Source organism: Mytilus galloprovincialis, chromosome 12 (assembly GCF_965363235.1).
Source record: "Mytilus galloprovincialis chromosome 12, xbMytGall1.hap1.1, whole genome shotgun sequence".
In the NCBI taxonomy this organism is placed as follows: domain Eukaryota; kingdom Metazoa; phylum Mollusca; class Bivalvia; order Mytilida; family Mytilidae; genus Mytilus; species Mytilus galloprovincialis.
This window is the reverse complement of record NC_134849.1, coordinates 31,865,258-31,892,143: the sequence shown is the minus strand read 5'-3', so window position 1 is coordinate 31,892,143 and position 26,886 is coordinate 31,865,258. Positions and strand designations below refer to the sequence as shown.

At 31.9% G+C, this 26,886-nt stretch overlaps 1 protein-coding gene across 3 annotated transcripts; it reads left to right on the top strand.

The window, feature by feature from the left end:
- Positions 1 to 1,911: 1,911 nt before the first annotated feature.
- Positions 1,912 to 25,351, top strand: LOC143055505 (uncharacterized). 3 transcript variants are annotated; one of them, XM_076228649.1, is made up of 9 exons: positions 1,912 to 2,048; positions 2,737 to 2,798; positions 4,480 to 4,708; positions 5,502 to 5,923; positions 6,254 to 6,422; positions 8,918 to 9,135; positions 11,676 to 11,724; positions 14,207 to 14,245; positions 19,095 to 25,351. In XM_076228649.1, the coding sequence occupies exons 3-9, from the start codon at positions 4,606 to 4,608 to the stop codon at positions 21,527 to 21,529; spliced, it is 3,435 nt and encodes a 1,144-aa protein (XP_076084764.1). In that variant the 5' UTR covers positions 1,912 to 2,048; positions 2,737 to 2,798; positions 4,480 to 4,605; the 3' UTR covers positions 21,530 to 25,351. The 3 variants fall into 3 exon arrangements, with proteins under 3 accessions (XP_076084764.1, XP_076084765.1, XP_076084766.1); XM_076228650.1 differs by lacking the exon at positions 2,737 to 2,798; XM_076228651.1 differs by lacking the exons at positions 1,912 to 2,048; positions 2,737 to 2,798 and adding an exon at positions 2,534 to 2,616.
- The last annotated feature ends 1,535 nt before the right edge of the window (positions 25,352 to 26,886 follow it).

Sequence of the window (26,886 nt, the reverse complement as noted above, 5' to 3'; positions counted from 1 at the left end):
TTTATTACTAATCGAGCTGAGGCCTTTTAAGGCAGCAAGGTTTCTTACACACTGCTCAGAAAGGTAAAGATGATTATTTATATAACAGTGTGATAACTTTCCTTCACTAAGTTACTCAATAAATCGAATTTCAATTGATATCAATGACAACAAAAAGTTATTAAAATGAATTCCAAAATATACAATCACAATGAAGCTCGACCGGGGAATGAAAATAACGACAATGTGTCAGATATTTCAATTCTGAAATAAATTTCACAAACTCAAAAAGACCAGGACAAATGTTGTGTTGTGAATTTAAAAGAAAAATATTGTTTATCACTTATAATACATATCCAAACACTTGTATTTCTTTTTAAACCCACAGGTAAAAAATGAATTATTATGAAGAAACCTCTCTTGTCAAAGGGGTAGGGGCGTAAGGTTTCAGCTGTACGCGTATAGTTCTGACAAAATGCTTAACCCTGTCATAAACTGGTATGGTATACATAATTGATATAATAATTTCTCAGTTATCAAAATTTGAACACAAATAAAGGACTGATTCATGGACTAGCGGAAACTTCTACTCATTGACGTATGTACAGGACGGATATCAAAATTAAAACGTTAACTTTGGACTGATTTGTTATTCTAAATCATTTAAACGGAAATTTATAAATACACATTATATAAATTTAAAAGACAGTCACAAATCTATGCATTGTAGATTGGATATTTTATTACTGTATGGCAATTATAAGAATTGTTTAGTCGATTTTAAATGCTGTTTATACAATTGTGCATCTTTTCTTTTGAAAGAATCACTCCTGAAAATGTAATATTTCAGAAAATATATCAACAGAAAAATACAAAAATCGGGGGCCGAGTGTTCCGGAATGGTAAAGAGACAGTACATGGCAATCCCGTCGTGTTATAAACAGATATATCATGTTGAGGAGGGGTATTTGCGAAAAATACCAGTCGAGAGAATGTTAAATTTCACGAGCCGTAAGTCGAGGGAAATTCATTCTCAAGACTGGTATTTTTCGCAAATACCCCTCAAGAACATGATATATCTGTTTAATTACACCGAATGTTAATGTTCTAAAACGTATTGATGATCGTGACGTTACAAGCGTCCAGCCTTTTTTTGGCAAATACCACGGCAGAGAGGGTAAAAAAGGCAAATCCTTTTGACAAATACTCTGGCTGAGTTAAAAAATGAACGATATTCGTTTGATAACAGTGAATTGGTGAAAAATACACTGGCTATCAACCAATCAAAACCCAGGATTCTTACATAAGGTGTAATTACTCTTAATATACATTGATCAGTCAGTTCTTTTGATTAAGTGTCTTACAATAGGGACTCGGTATATCTCTCGTGTCGGAAAGACGTGACCAAGTACAAACCTATTTGGTACATGTTAGTTCTCAAACACGAATATTTTACCAAATTTTGAATGTTTGAAATAAAAACAAGGTTTGAAGGGCAAATACTAAACGATACTTAAGAGGAAAATTAACATGATTAACATAGTAATTGAAAAATACGCCCTTGTTTAAAAGACACAAACATAAATGTAACACTTAATATCTTGTGTGTGTAGCAATCTATATTTTTGTACGTATATTAGCTGTTGAAACCCGTGCCTTAGTACCATTATATATTTAAAATAGCTGGTTAACAATAAAAACTGTTTTGTATGATCTCACTAGTCCTTCAATATTTCTAAAAGTTACAAAATATATCTACATGTATATATAGACAATTATCTCCCTTCCTTTTCCCTTTTTACTTTATGAATGCCAAGTGGCATGCATGGGTGTAGACAGACCAAGAAATAAACAATGAGTTAACAGTACGTCTGTCCTTTTACTGTTGCCTCGTTTTCACTACATATTCTCTCTTCCTGTGTTCATTACTAAACGAGATGAGGCCTTTTAAGGCAGCAAGGCCATTTTTCTAACGTACTGCTAAGAGATGTAAATTTGATTAGTTATATGACAGCATGATATTTTTTCTGCACTATGGATATATATTTTTTCAACTCAGTCTAAGAAATGTAAGTGAAGGCCTTTTCTAATCGTGGAAAAAGTGGAAGTTTAAACATGTACTCTTTTTAAACGTCTTTAAAGAGATACTAAACTAGGAAAGATCATAAAACGGGTTTCTAGAGCAAAAATATAAATGAAATAAATATTTTAATGATTTTCTAATTAGACAGAAATACAAAAAAAACGGAAGACTTCATTGAAGACAATATTTCAGAAAAGAATGAAGTATTCTTCTGAAGCCTCTCCTATTAGATAAGGCATAAATCAAGCTTTTGAATATTTTTTAGACCTTATCAAAAATTGGAAAGTTACATGATTGTCAAAAGATTTGTTTAGTTATCAAAATGTGTGTTACTTCAATTCATGACAAAGGCAAAGATGTGATTTCCGGGGAAGCGGAAACCCCTCATCATACACGTAGTATATTGTAGAGATACCGACATTTCTAAATTTAAACTTTGAACCGTGTAATTGTTTTTAATCTTTTAATCAAAAATATGTTTATCGACAATTTATTCTAATTTGGATAAAAATCTATTCATTGGTCATTGGCGATTTGATACTTTTAAGACAAATGTAAGAACGTTTTCAGCCTTTTTAATGTGATTTCTTTACAAATATGCATCTTTATTTTAAAGGATAACTTTCGTAATATTTCAGAAAAATAAACAGATAAATTACTTTTTCCATTTTCAGTCATAGTTCAACGAGCCAAAGATGCATGCAACGGTTCATGAAAACTGCATATCGACAGAGTGGTGCGTTATAGTTATTTAACTGTATTACATAGTTTTTACAAAGCCATTGCTTAAATTTAAACGAAAATAATATCGAGTAAAACACTCAATCAAGTTCATATACACTGTCATCAACTGAGATTTATATTCTAATTCGTCAGCTCAATCGAATATACATTTTAAATGAAAATAACACATGAATAGGATAAGTGTGTCTACAGATGTTGCAGTCTTTAATATTAATTACATTCTATATAATTCCTCATACTAAAGTCCCTCACTATAAATTCAGACAAGCATACTGTGTAAATATAACATATAATAGCATGTACAGTAAGGCTGGGTGTGTGGGTACACACAATAAAAAAACTGCTGCTACGTTAACTATAGGCACATTTTGAATAACTTTATTTTCTCAAACTAACCCCCTTAAGTAATACTTAATCATGCTTTTCAGGAATTTCATGAGCGGATTTACCCGTAAAATTGACATTGAGGGTATATGCCATCCAATCAAATTAACATAAACACACATCATGGTCTTGCTATACACAAAAATACACGTGTTTATAGTAAACAATCACTTGACCGTTACTACTTCATGTGACCAATACCTTTGATAAATATATTTATATTCTATTTCGGCAGCTCAAAAGATCATTTATTATTTAATAAATAAAACAAAACATAAATAGGACAAGTGTGCCTACAGTTGTAGCAGCCTTTCGAAAGACAACGAAAGCCAAGCAGATTCTAAATATACCATTCTGCTGTAATAAATAAAGATATTTAAAAACCAAACCAAACATAACGACAACAAAAAACAGTTCTAAACTTTTCATTAATATGTAGCAGCATTCCAGCAGAGCCTGCGAATAAGAGTCACACTTTCCAGTTAAAACAATATTCCAATGCTACAATGTCAGATCATGACTTCCGTGTTAAAAAGATACTGCTCGATAGAACGTTATTAGAACAAGAGTTCCAAGTGAAATTGAAGATATCAACTATTCGATTTTTCAACGAACACGAACACAAGTTTGTTGACAGTTATGTAATATCTGATGCTCAGATTACCATGATTGTGTTTCATTTGTCGTTACTAGAATATGGCCTAACCAATAACTTTGGTTTTGTACTAACATGAACAAAAAATGACAAGTGACATATATGTGCTTAAACATGTTAAATCTGTATGCATTTTTTGTTAACAAAAAAAAACAATTGTTTCTTGGAAATGTTCTTTCAAAGATGGTTCACTTCAATTTTAATCTCAAGTCAATGAATTTAGTTGGGTGTTTACGATTCATAGCTTCATCTAAAATCATTATTAAACTATTGTGAGCATATCATTATTTTCGAGAATCTTTGTACATGATTCTTAACTCAAAATATTTCAGAAAACTAACTTTTGCTAAAACCATGATACCCTCTCCCCCCAAAATAAATAAAAGTACTTTCATGGTAACTACTACAAGTATGTTTATAAAACATCATAAACAAACTCATCATAGATACCAGGATCAAAGTTTGTATTTACGCCAGACGACCGTTCCGTCTACAAAAGACTAATCAGTGACGGTCGGATCCAAAAAAGTAAAAAGACCAAATAAATCACGAAGCATTGAGAATTTTTCCTTCTAAATAATAAAATGATAAGCAAAGTAGTTTAACAAATTTGGACTTTATATTATTTTTCCAGTATGAATTCACAATGACAAGATAGCTTCCCACGAGGCAACAACACATGAAGTACTGGAATTGAAGTTGATATTTTAAGATTCGCATAATGTGACAATCAAATCAGTAGTAAACTTACTTAAAGAGCATGAATGAAAAGGCTTCCACTTCAGCTGGTATAAAGTGTCAAATACCACCGGAATTACAGAACCAGATCGACAAAATAGCTCTAAAACATCCACGTGAAGCAGGTATTATTACATCATACAAATTTAAGTTATGATTATCTTAGGACTTGTAACTGAATTATGATTTATAATGCCTTTTGGTGAAATGACACACAGTCACATCAAAATGACAATGTAAGTGTTCAACAAAGGCTTAGTTGTAACAAGTATTTTTCCAAAACTCAAATGGTTAAGGGTTTTTAACTGTATCCACTAATACCATTTGTAAACCTTTATTTTGTTATAAAATGTATAGTATGCCTTTTAACTTCGTACTTTATTTGGCCTTTTTAACTTTTTTGGATTCGAGCGTCACTGATGAGTCTTTTGTAGACGAAACGCGCGTCTGGCGTATATATTAAATTTAGTCCTGGTATCTATGATGAGTTTATTTAAACAATGATTGACTTAAAATCCTGTTTTTCAAGTTTCCAAAATTTGACATATTAATAGAAAAGGTTGACAAATGAGAAGTCTTTAAGCATAGAATACATATTTATAGAGCAATAAACAGTATCACTTCCCTTGAGATGATGAACTTTATTCAAAAAGCAGAACATCTTATAGGATACATACATATAAATTAACCTAAAACAATATAAGATTATTTATAAGAGTTACATTATATAAATATAAATAATTGTACGACTAAAATAACACAAACAACTTTATTTGTTTAAGACTCAGTCAATATTTAACTATGTTTATTGATCAGCAAACAAAAAATTAGAAAAATTAAAAAAAACATTGGAAATATGTCCTGATTTTTTGTACTCGATATAATTTATGTCTAATGAATTGTATTTCTTATTTACAGCAATATCATCAGATCTAAACGACGACCAAAAAAGGTGGTTGGTTGTTGGAATATGTCTCCATAGTGTTATATCACCAGCCTTGAGGAAATATGTTGATTCAATTTTAACAATCTGTTATAATGAATTAATTCATAATTATAAGATTGATACGCAAATATATCCAGGACATCTACAAAGAGATCCTCTAACAGGTATCTTCCTGAACTATGAAGCTGTCAATAACAACAAAGCAAGTTATGGTAAAAACGTTGCAAAGTACGACTACACTATCAAGAATGCAGTTGATTTATCTAAGCTATTTCTACAGACACATATGGCACACTATACAGGCTTTGATGAAACGTGTGACTCATCCGCCTTGCTGGGGTTGATAATAAACATTGCCAAGTTCGATCCAGTCATAAAGTCAGATGCTGATGATGTATGTAATTATATGTGTAAACTTTTGACTCTCAACTTGTTCAAAATTTCAATATTTTAATCCTCTATTTTTGTTGATATGTTCCATATTTATTTAAACCGATTGTTTGAAATGCTGATATATCATCATCAGCTCATTAGAAATTTAAAATAAACATGACAATATAGCATCAAGATGCTTTCAAATCTCTATACTCAACGTGAGCAGAATGTATTATCCTAAAAAAATGATATATTATACCCTTGTTGTGGAATATAAGAAGCAGAATATATTTAAAAAATGTAGTTTTAAAAATACGTTACATGTAGTAAGAATTTTGTTTTATGACAGGTACGGAAAACTATAAGAAATCCTTGGGCGCATTGTAATTTTTCTGAGTGGGATGCTGCAAAATATTCCAATTCGTTTCAACTGATGAAGAAATTAGTCAAAGACCTCAAACTAAGTATCAATGAAGAAAAACTAACTGTAGAGGAAATGGAAAAATGGGAAATAAATGGTAATGCTCAAATGTGTTGTTTTGGTTAATTAATGCGTTTTTTGCTAACTAGATAATGTGACTGAGTGCTTTTCAAGAAAATGAATATTTTAAAATCTGATTACATGTGTAAAACAAATAGAATTCACATATAACTTAAGAACGTTCTTTATTTATTTATTACTAATATTAAGGAGTAGAACTAAGTTTGCACATTTTTACTTAAATTATATTATTTCGTAAGATATATCATGTATTCTAAATTTATTTGCACAAACTGATTACGCAGTCCAACTAGGCCACGATCGCACTACGATCTGTGTTGCAGTAGAAGCGTATTGAGAGCGCACTAAGGTCGTATTAAGATCGCAGAGGTCGCTGTACCATCGTAGTGAGAGCGTAGAGAAATCTTAGCGAAAGCGTGATTTTTTTCGGAGAGACTGCGCTACGATCTCACAGCGACGTTGTTACGACCTCACTACGATCATCACGTTCTCACTGCGACCAAAGTATGTTTCCACTACGACTATACCACGTTTACACCACGCTGTTCATGACCATAGTACGATTCTAGCACGCCCTTGCCGTCCTCACGAGTAATTTTGGGGCCCTTTATAGCTTGCTATTCGGTGTGAGCCAAGGCTCCGTGTTGAAGGCCGTACCTTGGCCTATAATGGTTTACTCTTATAAATTGTTACTTGGATGGAGAGTTGTCTCATTAACAGTCATACCACATCTTTCTATATCTATTGACACATATGTGTCATCTCTGCTATCGTTCACTAAAATATCGTCATTTAAGCTTGACGGACAAGCAATAGGTTTTGATTTAGGTTGGAATGATCGGTCTGACATCTCTGCTTGATCAGGATTCGGTACTGTCTGAGCTCCCTCTGCATCTACCACCACGTCCACGTGTTCTAGTTGATTTTGGTGCCACGACTGTATTGTTTCCGCGAAATATACGTATTAATAAAAAATAGAAGGAATGGAACTGTATTGCTATGAAACACGATGCTGAGAACGTAGTAAGATCGCGGTATGAACGTAGTATAATTGTGGTAAGAACGTGCTATAATTGCAGCAGAAGCGTGGTAAGGTTATGCTGCAATCTGATAACTCGTGGTATGGTCGTAGTGAGTACGTGATGTGCGAAAGATCTTGATAAGCGTAGTGAAGTCGCAGAATAAGCGCGGTGAGAACGTGGTATAATCTTAGCGGGATTTTTGGAGAAGCGTAATGAGAACGTAGTAGCATCGTAAAAGTAACGGAAATTTACATTTTCATGCCGCTCATACCGCAACCTCACCACGATCTGAATTTATTTAAGATCGCGGTGAGCGTGGTGCGATCGTGTTCTAGTGGGACTGGGGATTTACACCAAACATAGTTTAGCTATTTACAACATATTTTAAATTTCTATTGAGTGACAAATGGTCAAATTATGAACTTGTTTTATTAATGATCTTTAATCCTGGTTTTTGTCTAACACTGAATAAGTGATAAAACCTCATTGCTTCACATTTTTAAAACAATTGAGATGGAAATCAGGCAGGTTGTAGTATAAATATGGGTAAACGAACAGAAAGTCACAGGACAAAAAGCCACAGAACATAAAGTCACAAATTTGGTAGGATAAAAAGTCACGGACAAAAAGTCACAAATATTTTGATGACAATTTTTTGAATATATAAGAGAAATCTCTTGAAATATTAACTTTTTAATACATATATTCATATTAAAGTTTAGGAAATGTGTCATTATACTTGAAAAATGAATATTTGTGATTTTACTCATGCAAAGGATATATTTCTTGGCACAATGAAGCCATTTAAGTGCAAAGCCACTTTGACATTTTGTGTTTTTGACAATTATTTGGTCATCTTTGATATTTTTTGGATAAAGTTTGTTTACAAAGTTGGTTTAGATACAATAGTTCAAGAAAAATACAAAAATATTTTTTGTAGAAATAGGCGTTTCTTATCTTAGAAAATAATCAGAAACAATGAATTGTGGCTTTTTGTCCAGTAACTTTTTGTCTGTGACTTTTTCTCCTTGACTTTTTGTCCTGTGACTTTCTGTCCTACATTTTAATTGTGTGTGCAAAATTGTCAGTCGGTGGACCAACTTACAGCGTCCCACTCCGCGCTTTAAACTAGCTTGTTATTTATTGGCCTCATTACATTGTAACATAGCTTATTACCCTCAGTAGGATTTATGAATGCACTGATAGGCACTTTAGGATAACTGATTCCAGAGTTAGCACGATTTTGGAATCCAATTGAACTGATGGAACAATTGTGATTACCACAAAATAAAACAACTTAATCAACGGTATACAAATAGATATTCACCAAAACACAAAAAAATGCGGAGTGCCGAAACGGTGTGCTGTTTATACGTTAACAAATGGATTGCAACAAATTGTCTGGTAATAATTAATTATTACATCAGCTGCAGTTTTTTTTATATTTGTGTTGGGAAGTAAATCACTATTAACATTGTTTTATGTTTAGGTCAACACTTTTTGAGCAAAACAAGCCATGGTCTCGAACTACTCAACGAGATTTGCCAGGAAACACATGATCTTGCTGTATATGCCACATTGGTAGCAGAAGGGACAGAGGATCAATTTGTGAGGATCAAAAATGAATTAAAACAATTTGAAATTATCTTGAATGAAATAGCACAGTTAGATGAAGGCATGAAAAAGGGATTTTCTGATATAGACAAAGTAAGTACTAATGTATAAAAATGTATTAGAAATTAACTCGTAACAGATAACCGGCTTGAAATTGTGTATACCAGACGCACGTTTTTCTACACAAGACTTATCAGTCGCCCTCTTCTGAAAAAGAAGTAAAAGTTTAGACAAAGTACAAAGTTGAAGAGCGTCGAGGTCCGTCAATTAGAACAATTGGAAACCTCTATTGATCTTCTTATCTTATTACAGCCGATTTCAATGAGTGTGTAGTTAAAGGTAAGTTCTTTGTTTAGATTACTGACTAGCTAAATCGCAAAGTCATTGTTAGTAAAGGTATACTATCCTCCTTTCGTAGAAGCCTAGTCCTTCAGAAAGATAAATTGGTTATATGTTGGACTAGTCTATTCTTAAAGAAGGATAGTTAACCTAATATAACAATAACTTCACGGTAAGCAAACTAATCAAAAATATTACCTTTGCATACACACTCGTTGAAACGGCTGTAATTATTTTTTTAAGTGTATTAAACATGTCTTTATTTACATCATGCAATTACACATGTGGTCCACTACGCTTTATCTCAGAAGTAAAAAAAGAAACAAAAATAGAACAAAAATCCTATTAAGTCAAACTATGTGGAAATGTTTATGATAGCATTCCCAAAGCTCAATATTTTGCTCGAAAGTCTTCAACCTGTTTTCATAGAAAAAATGTTTTCCTTATGCAAACACCTGGAAAAGGTTTCCCTGAATATTTGTCCATGATCCATTATGGTTCAATATATACGGGTTGAGTACAGCAAATGTCCTGTTATTTTTAGTAACCACTGTCATAGTATTTGAAAAAAGGGAACATGTTATACAACAATGCATTTATTTTGTATCAATGACAATCACCATGACTTATGTGTAAGATATGTAAAATTAAAAAACAATTCATGGGGACTTCAATATATCGTGATTTTGGCTCTTTATGACAAATATTTTACTCTGAGCGATAGCGAGGGGTGAATATCGGCACAAAGGGACAACTCGTGGTAAAATCACAATACATTCAAGTAACCATGAAATATTTCGATTCTAATAAGACAAATGCGGCAATTCTTTTGGATCGACGCGCTTTAGGTGGAGGTATACATTTGCCGTTCCCATAAATAAACGCACTATTAAATTGGCGTAAATGAACGGAGCAAACTTAATTAGTTACATGCTTAAACTATTAACAATAACGTATTTAGATAGTTTTGGATGAATGTAAATGATAATTTACGCATGTGTATTATATGTATAAAACTGATTGACTTATACCACATTTTATCATCGTGTGTTTACGTTTCCTTGTTGTGAAGATTTTTGGTTTCACAAGCGTGTAAGTTCCCGTTAAATGCTTATATTCTTACATCATCGTTCTATGACGTCGGGTACATCATTCATAAAAACGCATATGACGTGGGGGTACGATCGGAACAGCTCTGGCAATATATTCATATTTTACCACAGGTGCGTACTCAAAGCGTTTGCATGACCTCATGCTAGAATACTGAATCATTCTAAATATAATACCTAGCTATGAATTTATTAAATCTAATTCCAATAACAATTAAGAATCAGTTTTATATTTGACACGTTTTCACAAAACCGCGGAACACAGATATGAACTACAAGTCACCGTAGGTCCTTTAACAATAATCGAATCTTAAACTGTTTAGATACTAGTCATCGTTTTACAGAATAATTTTCCAACTGTTCTTTTGTCAATGATTAGCATTTGAACAGAGTATATACCAATTAACAAATGGGATACAAATATGTAGTAAAACAATAATCAGGTTAATTAGTTGTAATAATAGTTCATCGATGGTTATTTACGGACCATTAGTCCATTCATTATACTAACAAATAAAAGGACAAAAAGATTGAAGAAAAGGAAAGAATTTTACTAGTTGTCTTGTTAGATAAACGTCTCCTTATGTGCATGTATCATATTAGCACAGCTACCATTGCAACTGATTGATGCTGTCCGTTACTGTCGCGTTAGTAGAATAATAAGTACTGAACATGGTCAATCTCGCACTTTTATTTTTACAAGGACTTTAATAGATATAGAAGTCTTTATGAAGCAAAAAGTATAAACAAGTTAAGATCTTCATAATAGTTAAAATGACGAAAATTGATTGGTCGACTTTTTAGGATGTACTGCCCTAGTCCTTAAAAGACAATAATTTCCAAATGTTTGTTGACTATTTTTCTTGTTTTCCTATTATTTTGAAAACGTTTGAAAGGGAAAGTCGAAACTTATTTTCGCAAATTCTGGAATGCTAGCGACTGTTGGTTATCATAAAAGTCTTGTCTTTAAATTTTACTTGAAGACTTAAAATGAGATTAAAATTGAATATGCAATTCTTCTAATAAGCGATTCATTTATAACAAGCCCTTTTTAATAAGAAATCTCCTGAAGTTTATAAATAATCTGATGATCATACTCATTTGAAACTTATATTTTTAATCTTCAATGGTGAGAATGATTTATTATGTCGAAACACACTCTATGTATATTTTTCATATTTGTAGAAATTTTCAACTCAAGATAAAACTCTGAAAAAACAGGCAACACAAATCGGTAAGTAATATAACTAAAACGAGTTTAGAATATTTCTGATATGTCACTATTGAGTGCGCAAAAAATGTTTTTAAGTCAGTTTAAAAAAAAAACATGACTAAGATAAGTCGTAAGCATACTTATTTGTTGATGACGTATCTTAGTCGGTTTTTCTTTTTTCGTTTTTCTTTTTTGTTAGTATAGAAACATTTGTATGAGTACATGACTTATGATATCTATATTGGTCCTATATAAATAATATAAATGGCAAAAAATGCATTTGTATTTTATCATATTGTTTATATAATTTTAATAATACTATTTCTGTCCCTAAATAAAATTTAGAAGTACGTCATCTGATCTGCCAATATTTCATGTAATGATATGACAAAACTCACTTCCGTGTGTACTCCTTGCACTATCATGTCATCGTCAAACCGCTTATGTGGCGAAACCTGTTATGCTGTGGTCTGTTTATTATCTACCAGCTTACAACGAGGGCGATTTATTTTCTTGTGACTATTGCAAGTCTAATAATAACGCAAATGTGATTGTCATGTTATTATTTCAAACCTGAATCTTCACTGATATACAGTCACCATTTATAAATGTTCAGGATTGCAAATACCAATGTCTGCCTTAAAATGTCAGACCGGGAATAAGTGCAAAACAGTTTTTGCACAGTATGCATTTGACAAATGTAATAAATGCATTTATATAGAAATGGATGTTTGAAAATTCAACAAATACATTTCCTTTTTTTTTTAATATTTTCAAATGACTAGAAATCAGAATTGATCTAGAAAATCAAAAACAAGTTTAACATATACCTAGCATTGCAAGTAGCTTTGTAAGTCCCTGAGTGTATCAACTCAATGATTTCTATTGAAAAAGTGATATTAGTGTTTCGCTGCTTTTACTCAGTTTTTTTATTACAAGAAATATATTTATTTTGAAACGCAAAGTTGCTGCTTACAAGAAAGTTTTTACACCACGAGTTCACTGTGGTACAGTAGATTTTTTTTTCGAATGTGTTATGAACGCCATTTTGAGTTGGTTTATCGTTATCGAGTATCTGATTGATAGATGAAAACATATAAGATTCAACTGGCATAACCTCATCATTGTCATATTGTCCTCTATGTTGATAGTTATCAAAGGTACCAGAATTATAATTTAGTACGCCAGACGCGCGATTCGTCTACACAAGACTCATCAGTGACGCTCATATCAAAATATTTATAAAGCAAAACAAGTACAAAGTTGAAGAGCATTGAGGATTCAAAATTCCAAAATGTTGTGCCAAATACGGCTAAGGTAATCTATGCCTGGGATAAGAAAATCATTAGTTTTTCGAAAAATTCAAAATTTTGTAAACAGGAAATTTATGAAATTGACCACATTACTAACGTCTCCTTGGATACGTTATTAAAAATTGAACGATGAACAGTGTGTGCGTGAATGCTTCTTATTACCTGATTGGTAGATATTACGAGACGTGAATAATTAAAGTTCGTTGGTTGGTTAGGACAATCCAAACCTAGTTAATGTCTTTCAATCCCGTAGAGTATCGGATTTGTCCATTCTAATTTAGCAATTAGATTTTGCCTGGTCATTAATCATGCATATTGGTACACAGTTAACTTTTATCTATAAATAGACGAATCTTCTGGAGTTTTGTAAACACACACAACGTTAAACGATATACTACTTCATAACGTGTGACCTCACGTGTGTTGTAAACATTTTTGATTGATATGCGAGGCTATTCTGAATAAATTAATCTACAACAGTTTCCATTTTCATCAGCTAAGAGACGGCTAGCCTTTTTTTGAAAAGCTATTACTTGTTGATATTCATGTCAACACCCTACCAAATTACAAAAGATAATTAAAACCTGACATATCAAAAATTGTCAGCAAGATAATATCTTTGTTGTTTGGCAACACAGTCTACACTGTCAATAAACCCCTTAAATGCGTTTTATAATACACTATATAACCCTTTACCAATTTTGCATTTTGTTTTTGCAAATATGCCAGGGAATCGAAACACGCTTCCTGAAGTCACTCGTTCATGTTGTTAATTTTATTTATTATTGACAAAAGCTCTTACTGCAATATGTATATGTTATAAAAAAACCAGTTATGATTATAGTGTTGATTTTTTTTTTTTTTTATCGTCATCAGTGTCATTTAGACCGTTTGCTTTATCATCATTTCACTATTTATCTACAGTTTTATCATTTCAAATGGCAATTCTTCTCATGCTTTAGGTGTCAATGCCGATTATCTTTATAAGGTTTTATCAACTAATACGTCTTTGAAATTATTTAATTTACCTCTTTTTTTTATATTTTTCAGAGGAATTGGAAGGAGAGGCGAGGCAGTGCGCTCATGCTTTAGGTGTCAATGCCGATTATCTTTATAAGGTTTTATCAACTAATACATGTAATACGTCTTTGAAATTATTTAATTTACCTGTTTTTTTTTATATTTTTCAGAGGAATTAGAAGGAGAGGCGAGGCAGTGCGCTTGTCGTGGTAAGGTTTTGTAAATAATTGTGGTGATCATACATGTATGAAGATTTACAAAAAAAAAACCCAAGATTTACATGAATCCCAAAAAAACAAGACTTAATGTGTTAAAGCCGTATGTGTGTCATGAGCACGTCTCTGTTAAAGAACATCGTACAACTACATCCAGCGTATACCTTCCTCTTTAACCGTTTGGTACAGTGTTTGTGTCAATAGCACAAACCTGTTAATGAACCCTGAATAAATTAATCACGCGTTTAATTTCTTCCTCAAAACCTGTTGAAAAACCGATAAAATTATCAATGTCACAAGGTTCTGATATACGAAATATGTAACTGTTTTGAAATTGAAAGTCAACAATCGGAAAGATAAGATCACGCATTCGTTAGAATTTGTTTTGATGTCGTCCATCTGTTTTAATATCAATGAACTTTACTAGATAAACATGTGTAAAACCTTAAATAAAGTGCTGCCATGAAAACTTTTAGTTTGTTTAATAAAACCCATATCAATGTCATAGTATCTATAAATTTTCACTCAAATGATACAAATAGAATAATTTGGTTTCCTGGGATATACATAATAAAAGGAAGATGGTCAGCCAGTATAGTTTATTTGTTGATAATTTCTGCTGTTTGTCTTCATATTGTAATATCATTTATTGTTTATATTATTAAAAGAAACGTTCAGCAAACTTTAAAAAGTGTAGCCTAGTCATTTCCAGCAAACACAAAAACATCTTTAAAATGTTATTGAAATATTGTGTCTAATGTCATAAAAATATCACCAAAAAAACATTAAATGTATCGTAGAATATATATCGCTAAAAGGTTTTCTAATATGTTTTCTAAAATATTTACATTATATAATTTTAAAATGTTTTAAAGAAATATCATGATTATGTGAAGAACAATGGCGTATAAAACATTTTGATAATCTTTTTATAAATATTTTCTGAACGTTTGAAAAACCTCATAAGCGTCAAATAATGTTATAAAAATGTTTTGTGGATTTTTTCTTTCAAGTGAGACTGTGCCTAAAATGTTTTCAAACTGTTTTAAGAAGATTTTTTTGGTTGATTTCTAGATTATATCAAAATAAAAATTTCTGCAGTTATCGAGTTTTTTTTTTACTTTTCAAATAACAAATCATTAGTTTAATTTGTACACAGTGTTTATTCTATATACAACCAAGAATAAAAAAGTTGTTTTGCTAAGCATATGAAAATTCACAATTTAAAGTCTCTAAAAAATAGAAGTATCTACAAATTTTGACACATACAAAATGGCAGACAAAACTCATCATGGTCAAGCCACTCACCAAATATGAAGTCATTCTGTTCAGCAGTTTAAAGTAATAAAAAATTCGAGGACAATCAACATTTTGAAATACTATGTATAAGCAAACAGGAAATAGGTGCCAAATACAAAAATGTTTACACATCGCAGTTCATCACTATCAAGCAGCTCATTAAATATGAACTCATCTTTATCAGCAGTTTTGGGAAAAACAGTGATACAAATATTTTTTGACAAAATCCGACAAATATAGGTGGACAGACGACAGACAGTGCAAGAAAGCATACATTCCAACCACAATGGTATAATGTTTAGTTTTTCACTCTCCACTTGTATTACCTATCGTATACATATCATGCTTATGTTTAACTGAATATGCATGACATATATACCTTTGGACATTATGCAAACATTATACACATTTTTAAGTTGAAAATACAAATGACTAAAACTTGTGTCCAAAATGTAGATTTTCAATACAACTTCTCTATTTAAACTAAAACGCTACACTGTTAACACGGTTACATCTTAAGTCAATAATCATTGATAATTGGCTTAAGAGATGAGAATAAAACACCATTTAACACCATCTTTTTGATTTATTTAAGAATACATTGAAAAAGTCAATCAATGATCTTATTCAAAATCACTTCGAATGTCTTGTAGTGTCATATCTTTTTCTTGCTGTGCCATGCTTCTGAAACAAAAAATAATCTTACATTCATATATAAACTTATTGCACATTACTTTATTATAAACGATTCACGTTGCCTGAAGGATATAAATCCCCTCCCCTTTAAAGTTTTTAAAAAAATAAAGATGATAGTCTGTCGGAAGGAGACGGTAAATGGCTGACATTGTTAAGAGAGAGAGAGCAATATGCCACGCTGAACTTTATTTAGTTATAAAAAAACACATCAAAGATTTTAGACTAGATATGTCTACAGTCAAGAGTCTTGTTTCATTATACTCGCTGGTTGTTGTCTATCATATTTTTTTTTCTTTTATTATTTTGTATACATCAGGCAGTGCTTTTTTTTTAGGTTTTTTAGTTTTCATTAAATACATTGTATCATGTCATGCGAGTAGGGGCCTTTAAAACCCCTACTACATTAAACATCTTATTGTCCTTTTTAAGTGTTAAACTCTGTAGAGTGACATAGTTTATAACTTGTCATTTGTTGGTAGCTTCGGTCCTAGAAGTATACTATATATAGACACATAATAACTTATCGAACATGTGAAGTGTTACGCATTGTTTTCGCAATGATGATAATAATATAACTTAACTTCCGAGAAACACACAGATGTCATTAAATGAGTTGATTATATGTATTTGAAATACTTTAAAGGAAAGCAAATAAACGATACGAAAAATGAACTTAGAACATTGGTTACAGTTTTCATTTCTTAATTTCTAAAATATACACGAACGAAATGAATAAATATTAAAGGCTCTTTTGAATTTTAATATAAGCAAGGATTTGTATAGTGTCACTATACAAATCCGTGATATAAGAAGGAATAAAATATGACTTCAAGATATTAAATTAAGGATTTCAACGGTATAGTATCTTGCTTGTAATGATATTGATACATTTTTTTTTTCTACAATTCGAGAAATCCTATTAAAGAATGGACTGCCACCAATTCATCTTCTTCAAGAATCTCTCCCTTCAAAATTGAAATGGAAATCTCTTGTAACGAAGCGATTGAACACATACTGGCCAAAAACCTTAAAGGACGATACCGAATCTATAAAATCAACTCTAAAATATATGGAAACTAAACATCTTCTTATTGGCAAAAATCATCCAGTTTGGACTTTATTTGACAAGACAAAAGCTAAAGTTTGGAAAGTTATTATTAAAACTAGAATAGTTTGAGGAACATTTACACTAAATTCTGATAGAGCAAAATTTAATCAATTAACTTCTCCGTTCTGTCAACTATGTAATATGTTTGAGGAAAATATCTCTCATTTTCTCCTGGAGTTATCCAAAACTAGAATAACATACTTTGAACCAATCAAGGACTATGTTACTCAACATACAACAGATAAATTCTGGCATAGTGTCTTTCAATTCAACCCAAACATTATCAGACTAATTATAGATTGTAGACATTTTTCACACATATTAAGAGATAACAAGATAATGAACACGATAGAAGCCAAAACTAGGGAGATTTGCTATAAACTATATATAAAGCGCTTAAAGTTGCTTGAGACAATGGATGGTTGACGGTCTGAAACAAACAGTTTCTAGTCCGTATAATTTGTGCTTTATCGTTTATTTAACTGAATATTTTGACTGTCTTTGGTATCTTTCGTCCCTCTTTTAAAGATGACAGTCGGGTTTTATGTTTAGATAGAAGAGTGTTACTGTGTATTTTACCGTCGGACACTAACTTTTAAAACATATCCATTATATATTTTAATGTGTAAATAGTACTTTTACTTGGAGTTAATCCTTGATGTTCCTTATAAAGGAAGGTCATACGGAGATAAGAAGAAGATATAAAATGTAGTACTATATCGTATCTTGAAAAAAACTAGCTAATTCCACAAAACGTTGTTCGTGGGGTTTTGAATAAAAATTAAATAAAATGTTATTTTTATATCCGTATGTCATTATAGTACTATGGCTTCCATAAGGTGTCGATAACAATGTCGACCGTTTAACTTTTTTGTAGATGTTGTCTAACTGATAGGTTGTCCTATTTAATGCTTGTGCTTATGTATTTTAACTTTCGAAATAATAGCTTACAGAGAGAAAAAAAGAAAAATACCTGATTTACGAGATTCATAACCAGCAATCTCCTAGTTTAAATGTCAGAGACATTCTGCAGATCTCAACATTTTGAACATTTGTGCACTGACATATTTTCTTAAGCGGTTTTAAAGATAATAGTAAAAAATGAAATTAACACCTTTGTAATAATTTTAGCAATATCGACCATGTTTGTCGACAGACCGAATTTTCGGACACACTTTGCCTACTAGATACTCCACTAATAACGGTTGGCACTTTTGATAAAATTTGGTCTCGTAGATTGAGAGAATTTGATCTTTGTAACACTTGATGGAATAAAGTCGGCGACGAAAAAGAGGATGGCTACACTTAAACGTTGAAAAGTGACGGACACCATGTGATGGCATAAGCTCCAATGTCCCTTCGGCTAGTTGCGCTAAAATATCAGTGTTAAAAAGCTTTACTTATAAGATATATGAAAGACCCTCAAAAACTGAAATGTTCAGAACACACAAAACAAAGAGTACTCGAAATCATTTAAAACGACTTCAAATCCAACAAAACTTATAAAATTAGCATGTATCCAAGACATAAACGTCTAACACTTCAGGACATTTTAGATTATCCCCGGATTTCGTAGAGTTTGTTTTCGATAAAGAAATGTTCAGACTGTTCTTTGTCTTTTCGTGTTATTTCATTTTTGAAATACTACTCATACATGCTGTTGCAATTGTGTTGTATATGTGTTTTTTTACTCAATTCTCTTTTTTGTTTTAAAGTAAAATGTACCTTTGATATTTTCAGATTCCCACAATTTCGATTTTGAGCGTTGGAAAGAGCAAGACGTAATGTTCGTTCAAACGCCTGTTGTAAAACTAATATCAAAGATTCTCGAAACAAAACCCACTGTCTTAATAGTAGGTGAACCTGGTATCGGAAAGAGTATGTTGATGCATCATATGGGTTTAAAACTACACAAGCTGGATTATAGGGTAATTCCATGTTCTGGAATCCAGGTAATAAGAAATCATTATAAAAAAGACATAAAGCAGATGTTTGTTCTTGACGATATTTGTGGACGATTTACTGTAAGTTTAAGTGATATTGAATATTTGCTTAAACATGAAGATTCTTTAAAACTGATGTTGAAAAAGGGGATCTGTAAAATAGCAGCAACCTGCCGATTAGATATTTACAATACTGAAAAATTCCAAGCATCATGTTCCCTTTTCACGTCAAATATCTTTGATTTGTCTGCAAAATATTCGAAGGAGGACAAATTAACGATATGTGCGAAGTATCTAAACGAAACTAGCATCCAGGTTTTGAGAGATCAAGATGAACCGTTTACACCTCTGATGTGTTATCTCTATTCAAAAAATGAAAATATTAATTTGACTGATTTTTTACACTCTCCTTATGAAATATATAAAAAAGAATGGGACATATTACAATCAATTGACCCGTGCAAATATTGCGCACTTTTTTTATGCGTCATTTTTAATGGCATCATTAAGGAGTCAGCTTTTGATATTTATAATGAGAATATAAACATCGATAAAAAAGTCTGGAAAATCATTTTTGACATCTGCAGATTAGATCGAGGTACATCAATTAGTAAAATGAAAAATGTATTTGACGCTATCATTGGAACTTACTTACGTAAAAATGGAAACGAGTATAGAGTTATACATGACAAAATGTTTGATTTCATATGTTATTACTTTGGTAACAAGGATATAATGGTCAGAAGTATATTGCGTTATGCACACATCGACGTTTTCAATGAACGGACAGAGCTAGAATCAATAAATACTCAATATCGTAAATTTGTTATAATGATATCGAGGAAGTATGAACACGATTACTTTGAGAGAATAAAATATGATTTACAACATGGAAAACTGACTCAATGTTTTTGCAATGCACAGATGAAGCATGTAAACTATAGGTCTTTATTTCTTAATGTATTAAAGTCACTGGACAACGACTCCTTTATTGATAATCGCATTATAAAAGAAAACATTATAACATCCTGCAACCAAGGATATTATGAAATAGTTAAATACTTTATTTCCAAAAATATTGATTTAAATGAAGGATATTCGTACAAAACACCTCTTACAGCTGCTTGCAACAGTGATAATGAGATGATAGTGCAGTTACTTATAGATAAAGGATGTTACGTTTACCAGGTTGATGGTAGGAGCAGGACACCTCTGATAGCTGCTTGTGAAAGAGGAAATGAGATGATAGTTCAGTTACTTATAGATAAAGGAGCAAACGTTAACCAGGTTTATGGTATAGGGAGGACACCTCTGATAGCTGCTTGTGAAAGAGGATATGAGATGATAGTTCAGTTAATTATAGATAAAGGAGGTAACGTTAACCAGGTTGATGGTATAGGGAGGACACCTCTGATAGCTGCTTGTGAAAGAGGAAATCAGATGATAGTTCAGTTACTTATTGATAAAGGAGGTGACGTTAACCCGGTTGGTAGTTTCGGAAAGACACCTCTGATAGCTGCTTGTGAAGAAGGAAATGAGATGATAGTTCAGTTACTTATAGATAAAGGAGGCAACGTTAACCAGGTTGATGGTATAGGGAGGACACCTCTGATAGCTGCTTGTAAAAGAGGAAATGAGATGATAGTTCAGTTACTTATAGATAAAGGAGGTAACGTTAACCAGGTTGATGATATAGGGAGGACACCTCTGATAGCTGCTTGTGAAAGAGGATATGAGATGATAGTTCAGTTTCTTATAGATAAAGGATGTGACGTTAACCAGGTTGACGGTTTAGGACGGACACCTCTTTTAGTTGCTTGTAAAAGAGGAAGTTATATGATAGTTAAGTTACTTATAGATAAAGGATGTTATGTTTATCAAGTTGATGGTAGGAGCAAGACACTTCTGATAGCTGCTTGTGAAAGAGGAAATGAGATGATAGTTCAGTTACTTATAGATAAAGGATGTGACGTTAACCAGGTTGACGGTTTCGGACAGACACCTCTTTTAGTTGCCTGTAAAAGAGGAAGTTATATGATAGTTCAGTTACTTATAGATAAAGGATGTGACGTTAACCATGTTGACGGTTTCGGACATACACCTCTGATAGTTGCTTGTGAAAGAGGAAATGATATAATAGTTCAGTTACTTATAGATAAAGGAGGTGACGTTAACCAGGTTGACGGTAGGTTTGTGACACCTCTGACAACCGCTTGTTACAACGAAAATTAGAAGACAGTACAATTAGTTTTAGACAAAGGATGTGATATTAACAAGGTTGACGGTAGCATAAAAACACCTTTGACAGCTGCTTGTACGAAAGGAAATGAAAACATTGTACAGTTACTTATAAACAAAGGAGGTGATGTTAACAATATTGATGGTATGACAGATACCCCTCTGAGGGTTGCCTGTAAAAGTGGAAGTCAAAACATAGTACAGTTACTTATATATAAAGGATGTGCTGGTGACCAGGTTAATGGTCTGGGCGAGACACTTCTGACAGCTGCTTGTAAGGGGGGAAATATGAAGGTAGTACAGTTATTTATAGACAAAGGATGTGATATAAACCGGGGTTACAGTATAGGACAGACACCTATGACAGCTGCTTGCATGGGAGGATATGAAAAGATAATACATTTACTTATAGCAAGCGGAAGTAATGTTTACGAGGATGATGGTATGAGAGATACACCTCTGATCGCTGCGTGTAAGGGAGGAAATGAGAAAATAGTACAGTTACTCATAGACAAAGGATGTGATGTTCACCAGGTTGATGGTTTGTTAGAGACATCTTTGACAACTGCTTGTAGTAGTGGAAATGAAAATTTGGTACAATTACTCATAAATAAAGAATGTGATGTAAACCAGTCTAATGGTAAAGGAGTTACACCTCTGTTAGCTGTGTGTTTGGAAGGTGAAGAGAAGATAGTAGAGATACTTATAGATAAAGGATGTGATGTACACATGGCTGATAGTATGTGTCAGATAACTCTAATAGCTTCTGTCGAAAGCGGAAATTTGAAATTGGTACAGTTACTTATAGACAAGGGATGTGATGTTAACAAGTCAGGATTAGTACAGACACCACTGATAGCTGCTTGTTGGAGACGACATGATAATATAGCAAAGTTGCTTATCGACAATGGAAGTGATGTTAACCAGGCTAATATTATGAGAGATACACCTCTGACAGTTGCTAGAAGCAGGGAACATCAAAATATAGTTCAGCTATTAATATGCAAAGGGTGTAATGTTAACGAGATTGATGTTAAGAGAGAGACGCATGCTTAAATTATGGGGATTTGATAGATTTAAAAGTTACAGACATATGAAAAAAATATGTTAACATTCCTGGGTATAAGGGACAGGCATCTCTGACAACTGCTTGTAAATTTGTACTAGAGGAAATGAAACGATAAAATAAAAACAAACGGTTGTGATGTTAAAAAATTAGATGTATGGAACACTTGTTACAGTTGCAGATACTGAATTATAGGAAGAAAGAGGTTACTGTAGTTACTTCTTAAAGAAGTAACTCGATTATTAAAGCTAAAACATACGTATATGAAACTGTGACGTTTGTCACTTTTATATCACGATTCAAAAGAGAAAAAGTTAAGCGAAGAAAATATGAGTCTTTATTTATTTAATTATATTAACACTGTTTAAATAGCGGAAAGTGTTTCATATATTCTTTGTAAACTTGTATTTAGTTTTAATATTTTCAGAGAATAAAGAATATATCTATCTATATATCTATCTTTATATATGTAGGACTCTAAAGTGCGATGGGGACGCTAAAGTACGATGGTCACGCTAAAGTGCGATGGTCTACGCTAAAGTGCGATTCTTCCATACGCTAAAGTCCGATGGTTCGCGAAAGTGTAGACGTTATATACAAACCAAAAATGAACAAATTACAAATATTTGTTTAAAAACTGTTGAACTAAATGTGAATAACTTAGATAATTTAAATCTAACCGTGCTTTGTCGGCTAGAGAAAATGTGTTTTATTTCGTAGCTGAAAGAAGAACTTGTAACCTGCTGCAGTCGATCGTTTTACTATAGGCCGAATAGATACAAGTAGTATTCGCATAGATATCCTGTATCCTGCTTTTATTGGAAGCGAACGGATACATTTGAATCATTGTTTATGTTGCAGTTTATTTTGCGGTTCCCTTTAAAATGTCACTTTTATTGAAAAGTAACGTGTACAATATAAAGATACATATTTTCATCCGTAAGTTATAACTAATCGACTAACACATTAGTTTGTACATTGCCTGAAAATATAACATGGATGTGTAGTTGCTACAAAAAAGAAGAAAATTAAGCTCGGAAAACATCGCCTTTCTTATTTAAATTAAACAAATAAATGTTGCATATTCCGACAATAATCCAATTTTGTATCTTTTAACTTAAAAAGGACGATTGTAAGGGGAGATGTACCCATAAGCGATAGACTGTGTACGGCAAGCTACACCAATTATAACAATATTTGATACGCACGAGTTGTCAAAAAATCATTTACAAGAAATATATAGTATTCTGTGACACCTAAATTACCTTTTCAGCAATTATTACGTGTTCGGTCTTTGAGAATTATTCACTTTAGGTTACTGTTATATTATACTGCCTTTCAAATCTATGGTATACAATGTACACCTTCTAATACTAGATATAATAATACAAAAGGGCTATTGTTGCATTGAGTGTTTTTTAACGTTTTTGTTTTATAAAGCCCTCGAACCTTACCCTTTGGTACATCGCACTTTAGCGTGATATACCATCGTACTTTAGCGAACAAACAACCATCGCACTTTAGCGTGCGACACCATCGTACTATAGCGTAGACCATCGCACTTTAGCGTGGCCACCGCACTTTAGAGTACCATCGCACTTTAGAGTCCTACATATATCATGTATATATCTATCTATCTTTATGTCTAGAGCCTATAAGAATCTACCAACAAGTAAACTTAATATCTATATATCTATGTATTTATCTATCTATCTATCAGATTCGGTCGCGATAAGATTATCGTCGTTAATAACTGATAGTAATTTTTAATGATCGTTTTGTACCTTCATTCATTTTGTGAAAGGTGTTGAAATGCTAAGAACAACAATGAACAATGTTGTTCTATTAAAATGTTGTTTTTAAACTTAAACATCATTTTCTTATTTAAAACAAATTGTATGTCATAAACTATATTAAGGGTTTTGTATTTTAAAATGTGCTTTTTGGGGAGTGCTGTATGTTTGTTGTTTTATTGAACTAAGTCATGTTGGTACTCTATACATAAGTTTTAGTTAATGTAATAAATGCAATGCAGACAATATACAGACCACATTTCAGTGATATTGTTCCCCTCTTTTTATAGACTAGATTCATCCAAACTTATATATAATAAGTCAAAATAGTAGTACAATTGAACTTTTCGTTAATAAAGGTTAATAGTGAACATACGTTAATTTGACGTTCTTTTGGGGTTCTTTTATAAAAATCTGATTTTTGAATATAAATTTTATAGAGCTGAATTCAATATCAAATGCGCATACGAAGGTATGAAGTTAATTATACAATAATCAAATGATATACAGTGAAAATTGCATGAAATACATTCAATATGCAAGACTCTTTCATTTCATGTTTTTAATGTTCTCACGTTGAATATGTTTTACTCACATACATACAGATGTGGTCGTAAACATATTTTTGACATGATAAACTAATAATCAGTTATTATTGTGTCTGATGCTGTTGAAATAGAATTTATTAAATGTAAACTGTTTTAAGCATTACAAACAAATGACCAGATTGATGGAATATAATTCTTGATGTCTTTTTTTATAATTCTAGAAGAAGCTCGAGGGTACAAAAAATGCAGATTTTGTTTTACACTACACATTTTATTTATTACACTAGTAGTTGTAACTTTATAATATGTTACACAAATCAACCTAAAACCCGATTCGTTTTCTCCCCATGCTTTATGTTTATATCATTGAAAAAGCTCTAGATTATCTCCCTTTGGTGCAAAAATGTCATATTTTGGCATTGGGTTCGTAATATCTTTTTTTACTCGTCGGTGACTTATATTCTTTATTATTTGTTTTAACTAAGCTGTACTTAAACTAAAAAGTTGTAAAATTTAAGCGATTTCTGCATATTTTTTTTCTCTGCGATTACCTCTATTTCTCCTATGAGGTCATCAGAAAAAAGTACAAAAACGGTAGCTTTTTTCGAAGACAGATTAAAGTTAAATGAATAGTATCCCCATTTTGTATGTTATTTTTCAAATTAGTAAATGCATGATCAAATGCATTTATAGAAGAAAAAATAGCGAAATCCTATATCTTAAAAAATAGATTTATACCCTCGAGCCCCTTAATTAGTTTTTTGTTACGATATAACTGTTCTGTTAGTTTTTTTTTCTCTTTAATATTTACATGATTTACTTGTATTTAGTCGTTGTGCTGGTCTGTTTTTAGACATTTATCAATATTCTTTCAACAGTTTTACCAGTTTTGACCATTTGAAAAAATGGTCATTGATTGGCCATGTGGTTTGGACTACATATATCTATAGAATCTGTTTTATGTTTTATAAACCGTCTACTTTAAATTAATAACAAATTTATTATATAGGATATATTGAATATTATATTATTTGATAAATCATATTTTAAGTTTATGTATTACCATCAATGTGTATTGGTTGAAATTGAAATCAACCATCTAAAAAGGAAATTTAAGACAAAATTTTTTTTTAAGGGGAAAAAGAGACGCCTTCTTAGGTTTGTTTTGTATGTTCTTATGTACGACACAACAGATATGGAACACATATAATTTCAAAGTATTTGACTGCTTTGTAGTTGATGTACCTATCGTCTCTTAAAGTATATATTAGTGGTTCTCAAACTGTAATAGTTTGTGTGTTCATTAGATGCAAATCAAAATTGCATATTATACATGTATTATTTTTTATAATTATTTTTTTTTCAAATTTGTACCCTATTAAAGATTTATAAAATTTCTATTAGTTATATTTTCACTTGTTGATCAAATGCTCTCTAGTATTACTCATCATCATGTCATGTTCAAAATTGTAAATATCTATGAAACTGAAATCAAGCATCTACATATAAGACATATGTTTTTAAATAGCTGTTTGGGATCTCAAAAACCCTGTTTAACCCCGCCACAATTGTTGCGCCTGTCCCAAGTCAGGAGCCTCTGACCTTTGTTAGTCTTGTGATTTAAAATTTTGGTTTCTTGTGTATACTTTGGAGTTTAGTATTACGTCCATTATCACTGAACTAGTTTACATATTTGTTAAGGGGCCAGCTGAAGGACGGCCCCGGTGCGGGAGTTTCTCGCTGCACTAAATACCTATTGGTGGCCTTCGGCGGTTGTCTGCTCTATGATCGGGTTGTTGTCTCTTTGTCACATTCCCCATTTCCATTCTCAATTTTATTCATCATGTTCATGGAAACACAGCACTCAATCTTAGCTATATATAAGAACCTACGAAACAAAAACAGATTTAAAACAAAGATGAATTCAAAGTGATAAGGGCTGAA